Consider the following 22,270-nt stretch of genomic DNA (forward strand, 5'->3'; position numbering starts at 1 on the left):
TTCAAACCTATGTTGTTTTAATCTTAATAGTGTCAAAAACTGGCATATTGTGGTTGCTGATTTCTGAGTCTTATGTTTTTCTGCAGACATTTGTTCCATTGATCATTCTGATACAGAAGCTATTTGAGATTATTCTCTCCCCCACCTGCCCACCCCCATCCTCTGTGTTTATAGCTCTCATAGCTGTGTCAGAGCACTGGTGTTCTTCATACTAGTCACTTAAGATTTCTTGGGGTTTTTTAAAGGATCTCTTCTGCTACTTAAGAAAGTCCAGGTACAGTTTTATTGTCAAATGGCAAGAACAGCAGCCGGACATCCACTTGATCTTGGCAATGCAAGCAAGAAGGCCTCCTTGATTGTCAAGGATTGCCACAGCCTGGAGGCAGTTCAGCGGGGAGTCAGCCTGTGAGCAGCTTGAGAGAGCGTGCTTAGACTTGAGGGGCCATGCCAGGTGGGACCCTGCTGGCTTCTTGAATCATTGGACCACTCCCCAGCAGTCTTCAATCAGTGCTGCACACAGCCTAGTAAAAAAGTCCACAAAAGTTAGTAGCTGGAGGCTGGGAGAGGAGGAACGGAGAGTTCCTTCCCTCTTCCACCAGCCTATGCTGGCCTTGGAGGAGGGGGCTTCCGTCCTCTGGCAGCTCTTGGTTTTTCTGCTGGGTGCAGAGGAGGGACTGAGTGCTATGTCCCTCCTCCAACAGCCCTGCTCACTCACCTGTATGTGCTCCCTTGTTGCCTCCAGCTGCCAGGCAAGTGCTTAACTGCAAGGCCGTGATGGAGTGCAGCAGAGATCAGGGGCCCTCGTTTGAGACACTCACTCCCTACCTTCCATTGATTGATATCTGTCGTCGTTGCTCTTGTAACATCCACTACAATCACATTCCATCTGTAGCAGACAAACCCCTCAACATTGCCCCCTGCACCCAGGCCTGCAAATGCTACTGGATTCTCCCTTGCCCCTCAAAGGAGTTCCTTAGTATTTGCACAGAACTAACCCCTGGCCTCATCAGGTCTTTGCTGCAGGCCATGTACCAAAGGATATCTGTGCTACTGAGGAAGGTGGGTTTTATGTCCAAACCAGTTCCCCGGCTGGTATCTCCTGTGAGAGGACTCAGAAGTCAGAAGAGGGCCTCCTGGTATGGATGAGTGAAGTCTTCTGTTCCTTTTTCTTCCCTGCTGTGTTCTGTAACGCCCGGCACACATGAGGTTTCTTCATGCCAGACAAATGTAGCCCAGTGCCAGAGGCAAAGCTCAGGTGCGTTTGCCAAATGTTACATCCAGGGGCCCTCCGCCTGCGTAGCTGTGCAGCCTGGATGCTTGTAGTGTCTGAAGCGCCATTGTTCAGTGAGGGAAAGAAAGGGTAGGGAAAGGAAGCACGAGGGCAGTGCCAAACACTGCAGCAGCAGCAAACCATCAGAATGGAACTGGACTCTTCAACTTTTATGAAATAGTAAAATGCCTGACACGTTTCAGTAAAGACCTTGCTCATGGGCACGAGAGTCTGATTTTTTTTTTCTGAAGGCAATATTATGCCACCGTGATAGTGAAGTTCCTTATTGAAACGTATCAGCCATTTTATAAGGGCATTTAGCTAGCTTGCTGTTTCATAAATTAACTTTTCTGGTACCATTTTAAGATTTTACCTCCCTTTTTGCCTCTGGACCAGCAGGGATCAGCATAGTCTGCCCTCCAAGTCCACCCCCGTGGCTCTGAAGTGTTGCAGGTGACCGGAATCACCTGAACAATCCTGTGTCTGGAAGAACAGTAGACCAGTTGGAAAGGCTTTTTGTTATGAGAGGTTTGAGTAGTGTACACCCCCCCCCCCCCCGCCAATTTAGCCAACTGCTGCACTGCTTCATTTGGCATAATAAAAAAATGCGCGATGGTCTTCGGTAGATCAGCTAGAATTTTTAAGGGGGTCAATTTTGTTTTTTTAAATTGCATGTTTGGAGCTTATCAATAAGAATGCTATGCTCTGGGAAGAATGTTAGATGCCTTTTTGGGAAATTATACCATTTCGACAGTTAAGTGAATTCTTGCTAGGAATGTGCTGACTGGACAGTGTATGTGCACCGTATAACAGGACTAGAGATTCATAAAGCAGGAATTTCTGTAAGCTGTAAGTGGAAAAGCTCCAGAACAATTTGGTTCATATTGATGGAAGGGAACGTGTAGACACAGTGGTTCTGGGGCACCAGGTGGTTGTGTTGGGATGTGCCAGGTCGCAAATGAAGGTGTGGAATTTTCAAAAGGAACAGCGGAGCTCAGCCCCTGTCTTCCCCAGAGTGATTACCTTGTCAGTCTGTACATGTTGCTTCTGTGTTAATGTTCTTGGGGATATTTTTGCATTTAATCAGCAAGGGTATGGGGGTGAGGGACGTAAGATATTTTTCTTCCAAAATGCCAGCCAGATTTAATAACGCTCCAGTTTTCCTCTGCCCCAACAGTACTGACCTTTCCTTAGGGTGATTTTTGTTTGTTTTTGAAGGAGAGGCGGGAGGAAAAAGGCCCCACTTGGATGTCTAGTTTGTAGCTTGGGTTTTATTTAAAAGAACAGATAGTGCCTGATCAGGCTCAGGGGGAGCCAGTGCCTGCAGCTTCTTGCAAGCTGTGACGTCCCCCACGAGATCCAGCAACAAGTATTCGAGAGATGCACTCTTATAGAGCGCCCATAGTGTTCTGTCCAACTATTTGCTTCCGGTTTCAGAGATTAAAAAAACCATTGATTACAAAAAAACCCCAACCCTCGAAACCTCATTCTTTTCTGTGGTGGACTCTTATTTTCTTACGAAAACACAGACACATCTGGGCATAGCCCAGGGGTTGGCTGGATGTGGGCTGCACAAGTCACTTTGAAATAGGCGGGAGTGATGTGAGAGCACAGGGGCCTTTGCTTCCACAGCCCAGGCTGGAAGTGGTCATTGTGGTGCATGCATGGTTAAGAACATAAGGAGAGCCCCATTGGATCGTCCAAAGGCCTCTGGGAAGCCCTCATGCAGAACAGGACGGCCACTGGAGGGTATGATGGCGATGTGTTATCTCCAATATCAGAGGTAATATGCCTGTGTATACCAGTTGCTGGGGAGCACGAGTGGGAGGGGGCTGTTCCATTCATGTCCCATTTGTGGGCTTCCCATGGACAGCTAGTGGGCCACTGTGGGAACAGAATGCTGGACTAGACAACTCTGATGTTATTAAGCCTCTCCTGTTACAGCTTGCAAGCAGCTGGTCTCCAGGAAGAAGCTGCCTCTGAGCCTGGAGGTTTTATCCATTTGTCTAATCCAGGTATGGGAGGATGTGTGGCCCTCCAGCTCCTGCTGGGCTACATCTCCCATCTCACCATTGGCTGTGCTGGCTGGGGCTGCTGGGATTTGGGAGCCCAAAAACATCTGGAGAGCCACAGTTTTTCCAGCCCTGGTCTAATCCATGATGGATAAAGGAGTAAGCGCGGTCTCCCTGTTTGCGCAGCGTTCGGTAAAACATTGTGTGATGTGATGTGTTCACAGTCTTGTCCCGAGCTTCCCTTTTCCCACAGTTGGCAGCCAACTTAAGTGTCATTGCCATGCTGGCTGGGGTCATGGGAATTGTAGTCCAAACTCATCTGGAGGGCGTCAGGTTGGGGAAGGCTACTAGATGTTACTGGGGGAGGAGGGGGGCTGCTGCTGCTGCTTTTGACTGGGGACCACGCTTGCTCTGTAATCTTTGATTCCAGCACAGATATGTCGTCTCGATCCCAAATGTACAAAAACTGGGTCTCAAAGTGCTGGGCAAGGTGGCTGTTTGGTTGAAAAGGCCCATGAATCAAGCAGTCAAAATCCATGTCTAGGTTATTTCACACACACTGCGCCACCTTCAGCTTTGAGAAATGGTGACCTAGAGACTTCGAATCAAGGCTGACCTTTTCCACGGTTGGTGAGAGCTCCCTAACTTTAAAAACAACAGTCCCGGAAGACTCGCATGATCCACCACCAAGTCATTGTCAGAATAGTAGCCTCATACTTCAGGAAAATGGACCTACAGTAGCCTTCCCCAATCTGCTGCTCTCCAGATGTGTGGAACTCCATAAACCCCCTGTCAGCTCCAGGGACCCTCATAAGGAGTGTGTTGCTGCAGGATTATTATTATTAATAATTACATTTCTATGCCACACATAGCCAAAGATCCCTGGGCAGTTCACAGAAGGTAAAACATTAAATGCAATTTAAAAATTGCATTTTAAAATTTAAAAGATGTTTACATGAAAGCACACAGGCAATATACACAAACAGCATATAACTAAAAACTTTGAACAGTCAGTCATTGCTAAAGACACATCCAGGACCGATCAAAACTCCTCATGTGCTACCAAATGCCTGGGAAAAGAGAGAGGTCTTAACCTGGCACTGAAAAGATAACGTTGGTGCAGGTGGACCTCATCAGGGATCTCGTTCCACAAAGGGGGGGGGCACCACTGGGAAGGCCCTCTCCCTCGTTGCCACCTTCGAAGCTTCCCTCAGAGGAGGCACTCGGAGGAGGACCTTGGATGCTGAACTTAGAGTACGGGTAGGTTCATTTCGGGAGAGGCTGCCGCCACGTATTGTGGTCTCAAGCCATGTAGGGCTTTATAGGTTAGAAGCAGCACCATGAATTGAGTTCGGAAGCATATAGGCAGTGCAAGCGGGTCAGTGTCGGCCTTATATGTGCGTACCTTCTAGTCCCCGTGTCAAGGGCTCCTTGGAGGCCTCTCTCAGTCTCATCCAGTAGCCAAGTCCAGACACAGACAAAGGGATTCTTTTCAAAGCTTTATTCCTCTTTTACAACTTAACAACTCTACTGTTAGCAACTACATATGAGCAGCAAAGTACCTATGCCCTAAGTTGAAACAGTTGGTCCCCGTTTGAAAAAGAATGACTGGCAGACCCTGAACTTATGGGCTAGGGAGAGTCCCTCCCCTTTTCCCTTGGATCCTCTGGGCGCAACTGTTGTTTGCACACCAACCGGCCGCGCCCTCCATTTGGCGCCGCTCTCTGCGTCGGCGTCGCGCGTCCATCAAGTCTACTTCCCGCACTCTGTCACTCCCAGGACTGCTATCTAAGCTAGGAATGCCGGTGGGAGGAATCTCTGTCAGCTGTTGGCCCTGGGAAAGAGGAGCGCACTCCTCTTCCTCAGAATCAGAACTTCTCTGGGATTCTATGGGCTCAGTGTCCACCCTGACACCCCGTTATCAGTCTGGCCTCTGCATTTTGCACGAGCTGCAGCTTCTGAACCGTCTTCAAAGGCAGCCCCACGGAGAGCGCATTGCAGTAATCTAACTTGGAGGTTACCAGTCCATAGATAACTGAAGCCAGGTTATCCCTGTCCAGATAGGGGCATAGCTGGGCCACCAGCCAAAGTTGGTAGAAGGCACTCCGTGCCACTACATTTATGGCCTAGTCAGTTGAATAGAGACTGATCTCCATCGAGGAATTAATGCAACATAGAGTTCGTCGAATTGCCTATGGCCTGCTGATCCTTGGCCTGTTATACCATCCTTTGTATTTCAATTCACATGGCACAAAAACTCAGCTCCACATACTAGTTATAAAACTAATTCTGACTAGCATGCCTATTTACTTTCACTTTATTGCAATGAACAGCATCTATGCAACCAATTGGATACTTAAACCCTGCTTTCTCAGTGTCGTTCTCTTGCATGTTGCAGTGCCACTGGTCAGGGCTGGTGGTCCAGAGACCTGCAGAGGAGTCCTTGTATGGCTTTGGGCAGCCCCAGGGAGAGGTCCGTCTTTGCCTGAGCAACGGACACCTATTGGAATCCTAGTGGCCCCTTGTTTCGTTTGGTCCTCCTAGGGGCAGGAACTGCAGTACTGCTCTGCTACCATCTCCGGTGGTGGAGCTGTGGAGTCGCTGACAACAGGCCAAGAGGGCCACCGTGGCACAGGGAATAAGGTGCCTGAACCTCTCAGCTGGAGCTCCCAGTTTGTAACCAGTATATTGCACCCTTGGGCATGCAGAACTTTTGCTTAGAGGGTTGTCTTGTGATCCAGTTACTTATTTCTTTGATGAAATTATTTCCCCTACTTCTGGATTCTCTCTTTGTCTCTCTCTCCCTGAAGAGGCTCTGCCACATTGTCTGACCCGCGCCCCCCCAGTAAGCCTAGTTGGATTGTAAATCCAGTTAACATCAATCCTTCCATCTCTCAAGCAATGCTTAGCCCTAGTAAAGTGAGCTTCTTGTGCCAAATCCTTGAGCTCCCCTTGTAAGCACAGCAGAGCAGATGAAGGCCCTCATTGCTGAGACAGAAAACTGAGGTTCTCTTCTTCAAGACCACTTCCCAAGCTGTGTTCTACGCAGGAGTGTTTCTGGAGCAGCTGTCCATGGTAGAACTTTAACCCGGGACTGAAAGTCCTAGCAGAAAACCCAATATGGCGGTTTTTATCTTTCAGATTTCATATTCCCAATTCCAAGGGTTCCTTACATCAGCCTTCCCCAACCTGGTGCCCTTAGATGTTTTGGACTTTGACTCACAGCAGTCCTGATAATTAGCCATTCTGGCTGAGGGATGCTGGAAGTTGGAAGTCCAAAACATCTGGACAGAACCAAGCTGAGGGCGGCTGCAATACACTTAAGCAGACCTGTTTAACAGCAAGGGGGGTTTGTTTTATTTTTAAAAGCAATTTTCAAAGTCGTGCTAAGATGTCTTCATTTAAGCATATAGCATGAATATTTTTTTTACAATATTTAAGTAAAAAAAAAGTTCTAGTGGAAATCTTAAAAGATTGACTTCTTTTTTTAAAAGGAAATAAATATGCTGCCAAAATGGCACTGGCTGGAAAGTTAATAGTGAAGGCATGCCCAAGTTTAGAGCAGCTTTCCACAACCTGATGCTTGCCAGATATATTGGACTACAACTCCCATAATCCTCAGTCAGGAACAGCTCCAGGATGGCGGATATGAGCATTTGCTGAAGTCCCCACCCCCACCCCAAGACTGAAAAAGGGTTCCCACGGTGCTTGTCTCACTGTTGCCTCATGTAAACGAAGCAGTTGTTCTAGCATGCACAGAACCCACAGTTCCTCGGGAAATGTGTGGGGCAGCCTTTCCCAACCTGCCTGGGGATGATGGGAACTGCAGTTGAACACAACGCCCTGACTAGCTGAAACGCCACCGTGCATGTCAAAAATTTGAAAAGACAGAAGACTGGCACCAAGATTATCTGCATGCAGAAAAATTGCACGGTTTCCATTCTTTCCGAAAGCGTTGGATTTTGTGAGACACAAAAGCCACAGAGCAAATGCGGCAGAACATTCTGGCAACAGCACCAGTGGCAATTCCTAAACATCCACCAGGGAAGGACCCAGAGAGAGAGAGAGAGAGAGAGAGACATCAGGGTTTGGCCCTTGAAGAGTTCTCTCTGCCCCCACCCTCCGGGTCTCCCAGGTCATCCATTTGCAGAAACAAACGAGAAAGGAAGTGACATCGAAGGAGTTGTGAAATATGTTCCTGTAAGTCCTGTGGTCCAGCGCTTGATGCTCTTGCAAACAGCGCCTGTGGACATGACGAAGAGACCAGGGTGGAGGCAAAGCGTGGGTTGTTTTGGTGGTTGAGCAGCGCTGCACACCCATTTGTGAACTGCCCAGAGAGCTCCAGCTATTGGGCAGTGTAGAAATGTAATACATACAACTTCCTATTACTTGCCTATGGGTGTGTGCGTGTGTGTGTGTCTGGTTCCTATCCTCCCTGGGCATCTGGGGAGCCCTGCTGGAGAGGATTTTCCCTCATCAGTGGGGACATTGTGGAAGTGTGCTGTGCCAAGTCGATAGAGTGCTTGCCCCAGGAGCTGCGATGCCAGGTTAAGTCCCTTCCGCCATCAGAAGCCGCACTGAGATCATCAGTAGCCTTGGAGCCCCTCTGGGAATAGCCGCCAGAATGTTCAACTTTTTCCGGTTTCTTAATCTGTACCCCAGAAGGTGATGAGCTCGTTTTGAATAGCCATGTAGCATCTGGATCAACGTGGCGAGCTCTGCGTGGCATGGCCCTCACTGGGAGATGCTCCTGGGCTGGCCATGGAGCTTGTCCTCATTGAGCGTTAACATTTTTCTTTTCTTTTGAAGCTCAACTCCCAGAGCAATTAAGGGCCGATTCTACAGTGTGCATATATGTTCAATTGAATGAACAGAGACGAGTCCTGACTGGTCCCCTTGCCTTCTTTTGTGGGGGAGACAAGTTCAGAACTTCTTTAAAATTAATGATAATACCAAACCACCAGCCTGAAGGCTAGCCTGTTCAGATTTCCTGAGCAAAGCAATTCGGCGCCCCCGTAGCCACACCTCGTCTCATCTGTATATGCTCACTCACACAGTCTCTCCCACAAGAGGAAGCAGCATCATGTGTATTCTCCAAAACCACCAGAACTCTTCCGATTTTGCTTTTTCTTCTCATGCTGCCCAGCTGTAGGTTTCCTGTTTTGTCCAGTACCAGGTAAGACAAAGTTGGGTGTGCGCGTGTGTGTGTATCTAGGGGTCTCCTTCTCTTTTTTCGGAGCTGGCAGCCATGGTCCAAGAGGCGTTTGCTAAGCACAGCATCACCCCTGTGCAAGCACCGCTCTGTGTCACTGTGAACAAAGGCCATCCCACATCACCCGCAAAGATGTGCTGTTGGGCTGAAGTCTGCTCCCTCTCACCCACTTGTTGACTTTCTCATGGGCTGTATGCAGTCTTTAAAGTGTGTGTGTGTGCTGCTGTTTTAAAGACATGTTTCTCCTGGCAGGAGTCCTGTGCATTTAAACGGTAATTGGACCTGTAGGAAATAATCCAAAAAATAATCAGGTTTTGGTAGAAACCAATAAAATAAATACATTTCCAGAGGCAAAAGTCTCTCTGGTGGCCATTCTTTCCATGTGCTCGTGAGCTTCCTAGAGGTTTGTGGGTAGTTGGCTGTGAAAAATGGGATGCTCCTGCACTAAATTGTTCTTTCAGTTGCAGCTTTAGGCTAGTTTGAGTCTTGGCACTTCTTTTTGACTTCATGAAGCTGGACAGTTCAAGGACTGCAAAGAGCTCATTGTTGAGGTTAGGGATATACTAACTCATCGGGTCCTGTGCCACATGCCGCTTGCTGGACCCCCACTGGCCACCCACCCCCTGCTCACCGCATGGTCTGCGGTTGCCCAATCTCTCGCTAAGCCACCATTTTATGTAAGAATGGCAGCCTGGCCTTTTTCGTAAATCCCCATTTATGTAAATGACGGCTGCAAAGCAGCCATTTACGTAAGATTACAGGCATAAATGGATCGTTTATGTTTATAATCTTGTGTAAATGGCCTCTTTACAGCCTCCATTTGCATAAATGGGGATTTTTGAAAAAGGCTGGGCCGCCATTTTTATGTAAAATGGTGGCTTGATGGACCAGTGGGGACTGCTGCATTTGCCGGACTTGGCTCGTGCCATGGTCCGTGGACTGGAGTCCGGGAGGCTGAGCAGAGGGGAGTCTGCTGGACTCCACCCCGCCCCCCGGACTCCTGCAACATCCCTATTTGAGGTTGTATTCCCTCTGAAGGAGGAGGTGTGTAGTTTGGGGGGTGCTCCTGGATCCATCTTTGTCACTAGAGGCCCAGGTGGCCTCCTCAGTGGCCCAGTGTTGCCTGAGGGGCAGTTCGGCTTCCTTTGGAGGCAGTCAATTTCCCCAAGAAAACGAGTCACGCTCAGGCTTGGTCCCACACACTTTTATTGTTGCAAACAGTCCAGCAAGCGGCTAATGCCGAAAACAAAGCTGGCCCCGGGCAATGCCCAAGGCAATGCATTTATAGGCTATACAGACAAAGCCCCTTCCTCAGATTGGCTAATGCACTTCATGGTATATTGCTTCTGTTACGTACAAATAAGGCAATAGGTGACTCACTCAAAACTTTGTCCCTTCCCCTTAGCAACCAAGTCTAAGAATGTACTAGATTAAGTAAAAGCAGTTCTTTGTTGACCAGGGGTCTAAGAATACACTAGGATAAACAAAAGTGATTCTTGCTGACCAAATGTCTAAGAATGTGCTAGCAAAGCAATCCTTGCTGACCACCTTAGTTGATGTATTAATTCCCAGCTCAGCTAATGCATCACCAGAGAGGCCATTGCCAACGTTGGGTGGTACGGCAACTATGCCTGTGGATGGGATCGCCTGGGCACAGTGATCTCTGCACTGGCAACCTCACGATTAGACTACTACAATGAGTTCTATATGGGGCTACCCTTGTGCGTGGTTCAGAAGCTCAAGCTGCAGCTAGTGCAGAATGCAGCAGCCGGGGCGCTCACTGGGACACCCAGCTCTGCTCGCACAAGACCTGTGTTAAACGAACGGCACTGGCTGCCTATCAGCTACCGAGCCACGTACGAGGTTATGTTATTGTCCTATAAAGCCTAAACCACTTGGGATCAGGATACCTAGCAGGCCACCTTCCCTTATACGTACCCAGGCAACCTTCAGGACCGTCCGAGGAGGCCTTGCTGGTCATTCCAAAACAAACAGAATGTCACCATGAAGTCTCCTGACGGTGGGCCTTCTCCGTAGTGGCGCCCAAAGCCTCCCTCACGCAGTTTGGGAGGCAAAAAATGTGGCATCTTTTGAACACCCCCTGAAAACACACCTCTTCACATAGGCTTTCCCTGGGCTGTGAGTAAATTAATCATGCTGCTCCATTTTACTGCTCCTTGAATTGTTTTTTTTTTTACTGTAGGTGGAAGTGTTTTTAGTGCTGTGATTTTCATATTGTATTTCAATGTATTTTAATATTGTGAACCACTGAGGGACTTTATTATATTCAGCAGTATATAAGTGCCACAAGTAAACCAACCAACCGGGCACCCTCCAGATGTGTTTGGACTACAAACAGGCTGGGGAAGGTTGATCTGGAAGAACTGGTGCAGGCTGCTTCTCCAAGAGTGTGACCCTCTAAAGTTTTGCTGCTGTCACTTTTTACTGCTTTTGCTGTCCTCCAGCTTCTGGCTCTTTTTGATGACCAAAGGTTTCTTTCTCCCTAACGTGACTCCACCCTCGCTGACCCCTGAGCCTGGAACTCCATCCCCAAACATGTACCTGGTTGCTCTCTCCCCCTTCAGATTCTTCCTCCAAACTGCCCCTTTTGGCAGGGGAGTGGAAGCCTTTGGCTTCCAACCCCTAAGCTTTTCTTCCCACCTTTAATCCAATTTAAATACCAAGAACAGAATTTGCTCACACCCATCCTTGTTTTTCTCCTTCCTCTCCTCCTGATATCATTGTCAATCCAAGAATGTAGGGTCCTTGCGGGCAGGGACCTATCAACTAGTCTTGCTCATGAAACTATACAGCTCACCAAATACACTGATGGTGCTGTATGAAATTTAACTTATTTCCCTCTTAGCCTCCCATATCCTCTTTTTAAATAAGCCACCTAAAACTCCCTTGCTTTCGGGCTGGGCTCAGTGACATGAGGAAGATAAGCATCTGTGGCATGTGCTCTGCCCATCCGGCATTGTGCACTTGATCTACACAGGAAATAGCTCAGAAGGGGCTGCCCAACAGGCAAGGTTCTTGTCCACTTCTAGGCAGGCTGTGGAAATCATAAGCCTAAAACTTAAGCAACACAGAGCTTTGCCTTGTGGCCTCTTAAAACCTAACAGATTTGCTGTTGCTCAAACTCATGACAATAACCTTGTTAGTCTCTGAGGTGCAACAAGACTCTGGGTTTTGGAGTGGCCGGAATGACCCTGGAAAATAATTCATGGTTGCATTACAGAGTGTCATGGAAATGGAAGAATCCCTGTTATATCAAGTCAGACCATTGGCACACCTAGCCCAGTGCTTATTAATTTTAATTTAATACCGCTCCACTGACAAATGCCCTTGGGGTGGTATTGCAATCATAAAAGCCCCAAATAACAAAATAGCAGCCGCTACAATATACAACAACCTTAAAAAGATCAGAAAGCCAGAAATAAAGTTAATAACCAAAGCAACAGATTAAAGATTCTGTGCCTGCTGGAAGAGGAAGATGTTAGCCTGGTGCCTAAATGTGCACAGAGAAGATGCCAGGCAGATGTTCCTGGGAAGGGCCTTCCACAAACAGGGGCCACGACAGAGAAGGCTCTTTCCTTGGTAGCCTCCCCTTGCACCGTGGTGGTCGGCGGCACCCAGAGAACAGCTTCCAGAGGTGATCCTGAGAGTACTGCCCGAAGTTTAGACTCTGAACCAGTCTTTCCCAACCTGGCGCCCCCCAGACCAGTGGGACTTGGTGGCTCAGATGTCAGTGGGTGGTGAAGCTGTTCCAGGACCTTGGATAGTGCCAGACCTTGGAGTTCTGACTGGTTCTGACTGAAACCCAGAGCGGATTCACTGCCCCAGTGACCTCGGAGCCACTGGCTTCCCCTGCCCAAGACTACAACGCCCATGATGGCAGCTCTCTGGCTGACGCTTTCCAGGGTTTCAGATGGGTTCCTTTCCCAGACATACCTAGAGATCCCTGGGACTGGACCTGGAACTTTCTGCATGCAAAGCAGGGACTCTACCACTAAACGATGGTCCTTCCCTATTGGTACCAGTAATCTGAATCAGGTAGGACAGCTCCGTTTTGTGTGGTAAAACTATTATCCAAGATGGACCTCCTCTTGAACCGAAGTGTATGCAAAATATCCTGACCAGAAAACTGCTAGGGAATGCAAGATACAATGCCAACCCTTATTTTGACCAAGGCCTACTGACACAAAGCTGGAAATCAAGGGAAGACAACCCCTGAGCATGTACAGAATGCATTTTACTTAACACTGAGTAGCCCCCACCAGCCCATATGCATCTGGGATTTGGGAGAATGAGGGCTGGGCCAAGAGGACACAGCTTCCAGAAAGTATTTCAAAATACCTTGGGCAGAACATGCTGCTAGACCTCATGAAAATGGGTTCTCTACTATGCTTGTTTAATAATAATGATTCATATAATGACATCGGTGTGCATGGCACCTTACAGAGCCCAAGAGGACTGGTCCCTGCTGCATGGAGCTTACAATCTACACAGGACATAACCGAGGAAGGGGAGGGAAGTGGAGGGAGGGGTTACATAGGGAGGCAATATGTTGTGGTTTCATTTGCATGTGCTTAGATTTATTGACAGGCTGAATTACAGGTGGGCACGGGAACTAGCAGGTGATGCCCAAGGCTTCATGGGAAAGGTGGGTTTTGAGGAGAGCTTTGAAAGAAGTACCAGATGGCATCATACAGGTGTTCTTCATAGGTGGAACTGAAGGACAGGATATTAAAAATGATGGATTAATTAATTAAAAGTAAGCCAGGATTTTAGGGATGGTGGTGGGGGGGCACAACACCCCCTGCTTCTGCCTTAAATGTACCATCCCTTCTCCCTTCTCATACTTAACCTCCTGGCAGCTATTTTGAGATACAGGAGGAAGCACATGAGGAAGGGAACATGTGGGGTGAGACCTGTGGACAAATATTAACGTGTGTACCTTTCCCTCCAGGCACAAATGGCTTCACGCTGGCTCTTGCTGTTGACAGTTCTCTTGAGCCTCCTCCTAGCTGCCAGTTACAAGCTCCCAACCCAAAATCTCCTTGGTCAAGATGGTGCCAGTCAGGAGGATGTGGGGGCCACCGATACTTCCACCACAGAATGGCCATGGCTGGACAAGGAATCCACTCCATCCGCTGAGACTCTGGACAACTCCAGTGTTTCCACAGCAAACCTTGCTGGTGGGGAAGACATGGGGGCACACAGGGGCCCTGCCAAAATGGACGCTCTGCCAGCTGCCCCACAAAGGTGGGAGTGGAAGGTGACAGGAAATGGAGGCCATGAATCCCCTCAGTTACCCCGCAGAAAGAGGCAGGCTGCTGCGGAGAAATCCACGTCTGTGGGAATGGCTTCCAAAGGCAAAATCGCTGGACCTTCTTCTGATGTCCCAGCAGCTTCAAACACCCTTGAGAGGACGATCTCCCCAGACGTTGCTGCCACAGCAGTTGCCCACTTAAACGCCACAGAGCTCATGAGTGGACTGATCTCCAGTGAAACAATGGGTGCCAAAGATGGACGCCATCTTGCTGCCAAAGCGGGCGCAGATGTGTTTCAAGGCTCTTCAGAAACAGGGAGTGTTTCACCGACCACTGAACAGTGGCCATGGCTGGATGATGTATCCTCTCCATCCTCTGAGACTTCTGTCGACCACGCTGATGTTTCCACGGTGACCCTGAGGCCTGGCTTCGACACTACTAGGCCTGGCGTCGGAGCGAAGGGAAAGGTTGCTTTTCCTCTCAGAACAGCTCCTGCTACTTCCACCACAGAATGGCCGTGGCTGGACGAGGAATCCACTCCATCTGCTGAGACTTCAGACAACTCCAGTGTTTCCACAGCAACCCTGAGCCATGGCGTCGATGCTGGCCTCAGAGCAAAGGGAAAGGCTAGTCTTCCTCACAAAACAGCCACGGCTACTTCCACCACAGAATGGCCATGGCTGGATGATGAATCCACTCCATCCTCTGAGCCTTCCGACAACTCCAGTGTTTCCACAGCAACCCCGAGGCGTGGCTTTGGCATAGCTCCGCCTGTCCTCAGCAGAAAGGGAAAAGGTGGTTTTCCTCTCACAACAGCCGCGGCTACAACCACCACTGCCCAGGCAACTCCTCCCTCAGGGGTATCTCCCGGCAGCACCACCCCCTTGGTTGGGCAGTGTTTGCTGGCCATCTTCCTCTTGGCCCTGGTCGCTGGCATCTTCATTGTGATCACAGCTGTGCTGGCCACCATGCTCTGGCACCAGAAACGGGCCTACAAAATGAACCAGCAGAACCACACAGAGATGGTGTGCATTTCATCCTTGTTGGCTGCGGAAGAGGCGGAGGAGGCCGCTGGGAAGGGCTCCCAAGTTAAAAGGGTGAGGATGTTGCGGGAGAACGGATCGGAGGCAGAGATGGACAACTTGACTCTGAACAGTTTCTTACAGGAGCACTGACTCACGCTCTCGTCCTCCGCCTCGGGCTTCTCTCTGGCCCGCTCAGATGGTCTCTTTCTAGAACCTCCAAATGAGTGTCTAATTCAAAGCACCTTTGTGTAGAACACGGTCCGTTCCAGCATTATGTTTAAAATACATCCACATTATATCTAATTGGCAGCACCGCTGCACAGAGAAAGGCATAATTCTGTAGCCTGTCTAAATTAATGAACAAATTGACATCTTTTCTCTCATTTTGCGTTATTTGGTTTGCTCGCCATGGGGAAGGAGCTGTGTAGAGCAGCTGGGTCCTTCCCTACCCTGCCCTCCGCCACTGAAAATCTTGTTCAACCACCCCTCTGACTCCTGAAGGTTTCAGCAGCCTTAGCCCATGCCCTTTCAGGTCTCTTTTTTTTAAAAAAACCATCATGCCTAGAACATTGCTTTTAAGACAACAACAATGAAAAGTCGGATTCCCCCAAGATCAGACACAGCCCAAGAAGTTGTATGTAACCAAAAACATTAGATTTGTCAGCAAATCGGATTGCAGACAAGGAAATAAACAGGACAAAATGGTTCTAACCAGTGGACGCTGGTGGCTCCCATGTCAGTGGGGCGGTAAATCTGCTCTAGGTTTCAGGCAGAACCAGTCAGAACTCTGAAGGAGCCATCCAAGGTGTGGAGCATGATGAAGATGCAGAGCACCTTGGATAGCTAGCTCCTTTAGGGTTCTGACTGAAACCTGGAGTGGATTCACTGCTCCAGTAACGTCGGAGCCACCACCAGGCTCCCCTGGTAATGGCTTTATATCTCTGTCCTAGGTGATATAGTCGGCAGGTAGGTTATACCTTATGTGGCTGCAGGGGATCCATAATGGTAGGCAGTCGGTTTGAGTCCAAATCAAAAGTCTCTCAGCACAAGATGCAATGTGGAATCCAGGAAAGAGAATCTATTCTAATTCCAGCTGAGGACCCCTTATCGAAAGACTCCTGGTGCTTCCAGGCCGAGGGGTCCCGGCGCTAAGTAGTCAGAAGGCACTGTGCAGCTGTTCTGTCCTTCCATCTTTAGAAGATGTTTCACGGTAAGAAAAACGATAGGAGAAGCAGTGGAAAAATATGGGAGGGTTACAAATGGACGATGGTGACATCTTGATCACACACACAAACATGAAATGCTGAGAATGACGCAGGATGATTGCACAATAAAAACCTCATCTGGAAGTACTCCAAGCTGTCTATGTATAGAAACTTGCCTGCAGACCTGACCCCACATGGCGTGATGTGCTTTAGGGAGGGCCCCACGCTTTAGGGTCTAGCGCTGTGCATGTTTCTGGTGAAAAACAAAGGTCAACCAACTGTAGTAACTTTTATCCCCGGAGGGACAAACGGAGGGAGGCCGCGTCACTTGGATACAGACACGGAGATTATGTATATAACCCTTTTCTGTTTAATCTAATGTATTCCCTAAGTCTTCTTGATACCTATGAAATACTAAATACTAGAAACGTGAGCCCTTTAAAACAAATTAAAGCCGAACTTCCCAGGAAGCTGAATTCTTTGCCCAGGGCCAGATTTGCGTGTGTTCTGTGCTCCAGTGTCATTCCAGCAAATTCATACAACTTGAATATATCCAACTGGGACAGGACAACCTGTCAAGGCCCATGGTAGGGGCACATTTCATGTGGCCACTCAATGAACCAGCAAGCAATATTTTGCAGAGAGAGGCTTTCAGAGGGGAAAAAAAAGTGTTTGCCAAATTCTGCTCTCTGCTTTGCTATTGCCCCCAAATCTACTCCTTCATTCTTTTAAAATTTCAGTTATAAATTGGACAGTTAAACATACAGAAGGGCAAAGATGTAGGCTTGCATTTTTTTCCAAAGGAACAGTGAAATCAACAGGGCTGGCCCTATCGTAAAGCAGAGTGAGGCGGCCGCTTTGGGCAGTGGATGCTGGGAGCCAGCCCTGGAAATCTAGAGAAAGCTGGGCCAATTTGGTATCCCCCCCCCCCCGTTGTGTTTACAGCCTCATATTTGGTTGGATTGGTAAAATGTGTGTGTGTGTGTGTGTGTGAGAGAGAGAGAGAGAGAGCGCTTTCTGATCTTGGGATAATTTGGGAAGGGGGTTCCCGAAAGCAATGCATATTCAACGTGATTAAATATCTTGAAATATACAAGTGGTTGTACATTAGCATCCGGCTGGCCACTGTTGGAAGCAGGCTACTAGACTAGGCCGACCATGGGTCAGATCCAGTTGAGGCCATTTTTATGAGCTCCCCCATTCCCTGCTGGCCGAACAGGATGTGCTCCTTGTGGGCGGCTTGGCTTGGTGCTTGCTCACATCTCCATTCTGGGCTTTCTGTTCTCTGTCCAACTCTTGGTACAGAACTGGAAGGGGAACAAGGAGGTGAGCAACGAAGAAGCCCCAACCGCACTGGAACCTGGGGGCAGAAATGAAACCGGGGTCTCGCCTTGCTGGCGGAGTAAAATGAATGAGCGGCCTTCTCCATCTGGCCATCACGGTCTCTCCTTCCCTTTGTCTCCCACACCCTTTCTTGTCTCCACTCTCTGCTGCTGCTGTTCTTTGCCTTGTCTCCTTTTCAGAGGAAGGTGCCTTCTACCAGGTCGGTTCATTTGTCCATCTAGTCCGGTATTATCTCTCCAGCCTTCCCCAACCTGGTGCCCTCCAGATGTGTTGGACTACAATCCCCAGAATCCCCCAGCCAGCTCTGACTGGCCGGGGTTCTGCTACTGAATTGCCGTACCCTTCCCTCCCCTTCCTCCTCCTCAGTGTTCTTCTGTTCCCTTCTTGTCTTTCCTCCCCTGTTTTTTGTTATCGCCTTTCTCTTTTCCTTCCTCGCGTGCTGTAGCCTCATGACGGGTTCTGTCTGCTTGCAGCGATGGCAGCTACGGAGCCCTCCACATCGCTTCCTCAGACGGCCTCCGTGAAGGCAGCGCTCGGGTCGGGGCCTGGTGCATCGCCAAGGTTACTGATGCGTCTGTTCGTCTGTTGATCGACCGCACTTTTAAACTGCCCGGCAGGCACAACGCAGTGCAAGCATGAAAACAAAACAAAACAGAAATTACAAACAGCGCAGAATAGAAACCTAGGCAAAACCAGCAGCAAAGAATAAAGCCATCACGACGTCATCAAGCCAAATTAAAACCACCCGCAGAAGGGAGTACTACAAGCACTAGTCTAGAACCCGTCCTGAAGATGTGATGTCATTCGCTTCAGTTATGGGTGGAAGGGGAGCAGAAGAAGAACTCTGCTGGATCAGACGAAAGGCCCAGTCATCCTCTTTCCTGCTGCAACCGCCCAGACGCCTCTGGGAGACCGACAGGCCTACAGGGAGCAGCCCTCTCCCACAGTTGCACCCAAGGCCCGCGCCACGGGTCTGCCTAGTTGGGCACCTGCCGAGGCCCCCACCCCTGCAGGGCCCACTGACGAGAGCCCCTGGAGCCGCTCCTCCTCTCCCCTATTGCAACCTGCTTCTCCATCCGCCTCTCGCTCTGGCCCAGGGAGCGGTGCTGGTGAGGAGGAGCAGCAGCAGATGCCGCGGCCTCCTTGCGCGCTGCTTCCCTGCCTGCCAGCCAGCCAGCGGCAGCCGCACCGGGAGAGAGGGGCAGCAGCAACAGGAGCGAGTGAGGAGCATCCACTGCCCAAAGCGGCCGCCTCACTCTGCTTTACGATAGGGCCAGCCCTGTTGATTTCACTGTTCCTTTGGAAAAAAATGCAAGCCTACATCTTTGCCCTTCTGTATGTTTAACTGTCCAATTTATAACTGAAATTTTAAAAGAATGAAGGAGTAGATTTGGGGGCAATAGCAAAGCAGAGAGTGAGGGGAGGAGGTGGACCCCCGAGGGAGGGGCCGTCCTGCGCCTTCAGGCTGCGAGTGGCCCCCAAAGGGCCCTCAGCGGGCCTGGCGTTAATTCAGCGCTTAATTTCTCAAGAAAGGAAAAGGGCCTGACGCAAGCGCCATTAGCGTTCACGCACACGGAGACTGGCTGGGATGGGGAATATTATGGGACATCTGTCAACAAAAGTATGAAACAATACTCTAGAAAATGCTGTACCTACTCTGGATACACTATTTTATTTATTTATTGAAAACATTTGTATCCCGCCCAATGTCATTAAGCTCCCAGGGCGGTGTACAGATAAGATCAATTTAATCAGGATAAAACTGCTCTGTATTGTATAAAACAATAAATAATTTAAACAGCTAAAAGCATATTAAACCTTTAAACAAGCTAATACCAATTAAATTCTGAAGCCATAAAGCAGTTAAAACAGCGTGCTACTCTAGGGAATGCATTTAGCCCTCAGAGGCTCTGGTGAAAAGCCCTGCTTGGACTGGGTGCCGAAAGGAGACCGACGAGCGCGTCAGTCGGGCCTCCAAGGGCCTCTTGCACGAGCCAAGATGTCAGCCACAACATTAGGGGCTCGTTTACTTGCTCATCTTCTGACGTGATGCACACTTGAGAGCCCTCCAAAACCCGGCACTAGCACTAGTTGTACTCCCCCAATAATTGATATAATGCAGAGGTAGGCTTCCTCTGAAGCTGGAGGTTTTGCTTAGCTATCATGCTACTGTTGCTTGTCCTTCAAGAGGAAGGAGGAGAAAGGAGAGAGCTGTGACTGGTGTCCACACACCTCTCAAAGCCGTTTTGAGTGTGCAAGGAGATCTCAGCTTCCCAGGATCAGCAGTTTTTTGGAAGCGGACCCTCAACCACAGGTGCAAGTCAATTTTTGTTGGTTGCTCTTTTCTTTCCTGCTTGCGTTCTCGGCAGCGTCAGCAGAGGAAGGGCCATCTTTCGGCAGCTTGCAACGGAAGTGAGTTGAGTCACAGAGACCTTTATCTGATGAGAAACTGGAAAGGAAACAAATAGCTCAAACCAGCGCACAGGAACATCTCCAGGGCTTGTGGTTGAGCACCCGGGGCCTGGTTCTGTGTCTGTGAAAGCCCCACCCCTTGGCAGCGGCATCTCCATCGCTTTCTATCAGGAGGGCCATGAGGCAAAAAGGCCCCTTGGATTCTGTTTGTTTCTTAAGCCCATCCCAAAGCACACACACCATCACGCTCCTTTGATCTCCATGTCCACGAGCTTTCTGTACAAATTACTGCTTCTTCTGAGCCAAGGAAATTCTGCAACCAGAATGATTCATAATGCCAGCAAATTTGCAATACTGAAGCTTGCAGCTCATGTTCTTAGGTTTCTTGAAGAGACCTGATTTTTTTTTTTCTGGGTGAGTACTGGAGGGAACTGATGGGAACAAAATCTGTCAAGGTTTGAGGATACAGGAGTTTTGAAGGCAAAGTTCCCAATACCATCAGTGGTAAAGAAAATGTTAGTTTTTAAGATCCCACAGCACTCTGGTTTTTAGCTAAAGCAATAAACCAGCCGGGGGGGGGGGGATTTGTCAGTTGCCAAACAGGAGGGCAGAAGGGGGCACCGGTTTGCTTAAAATTAGTCTCTGCTAATTTATGTGTATAGGATAAAATCCAACATAAGCCCTGCTTAAAGCAGACCCACTGAAGTCACGAGTCCCATTCATTGCAACAGGTCTACTCTATAGACCCTATATCGACCCTCTATAGATGCAAGCTTAGAAATAATTATTGTAATTTAAATAGAACTACATCTCACCCTAGTGGGGGGAACGGTGTGACCTGTGTGCCTTGCTCAGTCTGCTGTCCGGGGGCTGTTGAGGGGCAGCTTCAAGGCCCTTTCGCTCTCCCTTTGGATGGTTCTTTATCTTCAAACTGGCCTTGGGCTGGACAGACGTTTAAATAAAACACACCTTCAAAATACAGGACAGTCCTCTGACCGCCCTTCAAACAGAGGACCGGCTTCTGTGAAAGAGGACACAGGGCTACCCTACAGCCTTTCCCAACCTGGTGTCCTCCAGATGTGTTGGACTGCAACTCCCATGATTCCCAGCCAGCAGGGGATAACTGCAATGAACCATTTCCCCGGTTCTTTTTTCCAGGGGAGAGGCAAAACAGAGCTGTGTTGCCAAGCCCACGCCACTGATCAGTAGGACCGGGGCTTGCAGGGTTGAGGCACTGGGACTTTTTGATCAGCAGGGCCACCTGCTGATGTCATCTGCTGGCCCCTTCAGGTTTCCTGTTCCTCTGAACATATCTACTGCAAATCTCTCAGTAGCTGTAGGGAAATGGATTTTCCCAGCAACAATACCTCACTGTGAGCTGTCCCTGTTGTAAAGCAAAGAATTTTGGGGTGGCTTGGTCTCAAATGGGGATTTAAGACCCATTTGCTTTACCAGAGACTTGCTCCAGGTGGAGGTGAAAGCTGCCAGAACTGGTTTGTTGATCTGGATCGGCAGCGCTGCCAGCGTTTTTGGACCCTCTGTGGGGATGTGGCTATGGGACTGTCATGAGGAGTGCCTGCACTCCCAAATTTACCACCACATCACTGCTAGTGCTACTGGTGATCGGGAAGGGCCACTGCTGAGTGGAAAAGCACCCGCTTTCCACGCAGGAGGTCCCCGGTTTGAACCCTGGCATTTCCAGATCAAGTTGGGGGAGGCTCTGGTCTGAAACCGGGGAGAGCGGCGGGCAGCCAGTGTAGCGCCTAAGAAGACGACTTAGTGCAAGGCAGCTTCTTACGTCCTTTTAGCACCCCTCAACTTAAAAACAAACAGCCACTTGGTTCCTCCCCATGGCACCGTCATGAACCACATTAATGCAGTGATCATTTGATGCTCATCTATAAATAGTGATGCTGCTCATTGCCCACAAGAGGGAGCTCAGAAACCAGGAGCATTGCAAGCGCAAGAACCCTGGAACCTTTCCTGTGGCACGGAGTTTTGAATCTTCAAACCCAGTGTGCACGGGTGTGTGTGTGCGCGCGCGCATGGCTGCCGAGCTCTCAATATGCCCCATTTTGGCCTTTGGTGGTGCCCAGAAACTGGGCCAAATACTCCACTTCTGTTGTCTGATTGTGGTGGGGTTTTACTTCTTTTTATTCTTGTTTCATGATTGTATTTCATTGGATTTTATAGTACATGTTTATTGTTCACTGCCCTGACATCTTTTCATGAAGGGCAGTTTATAAAGATCCCAATAAATGCATAAAGAATGGCTCCTGGAAGTAGGGAGATGCCAGGAAATAAACTTGGAACCTTCTCCGTGCAAAGCAGGTGGGCGTCCGCTGAGCTGGCCTGGCCCACCTCCTGGGTCTTCTACCCTCCCACATCCTGGGAAGTTTCTGAGGTGGGATACAGCAGCCTTCCTAAGCTTGGCGCCCTCCAGATGCTTTGGACTTCAACTCCCCTCAGCCCTAGTCAGCATGGCCAATGGTCACGACAGCTAGGGGTTGTCAT

The 22,270-nt window shown here is 49.2% G+C and overlaps 1 protein-coding gene across 1 annotated transcript; it reads left to right on the forward strand.

Moving 5' to 3' along the window:
* The first annotated feature begins 8,205 nt into the window (after positions 1-8,205).
* SELPLG (selectin P ligand) lies at positions 8,206-15,173 on the forward strand. The gene is made up of 2 exons (XM_084819888.1): positions 8,206-8,458; positions 13,467-15,173. The coding sequence occupies exon 2, from the start codon at positions 13,473-13,475 to the stop codon at positions 14,943-14,945; it is 1,473 nt and encodes a 490-aa protein (XP_084676014.1). The 5' UTR covers positions 8,206-8,458; positions 13,467-13,472; the 3' UTR covers positions 14,946-15,173.
* The last annotated feature ends 7,097 nt before the right edge of the window (positions 15,174-22,270 follow it).

The sequence above is a fragment of the Heloderma suspectum genome, chromosome 13, assembly GCF_057233095.1.
Source record: "Heloderma suspectum isolate Gila_16-S chromosome 13, 16-S_ref, whole genome shotgun sequence".
Taxonomy (NCBI): Eukaryota; Metazoa; Chordata; class Lepidosauria; order Squamata; family Helodermatidae; genus Heloderma; species Heloderma suspectum.

Excerpts from the sequence above, each read along its gene's own strand:
- SELPLG (XM_084819888.1), top strand. The coding sequence starts at position 13,473 with ATGGCTTCACGCTGGCTCTTGCTGTTGACAGTTCTCTTGAGCCTCCTC.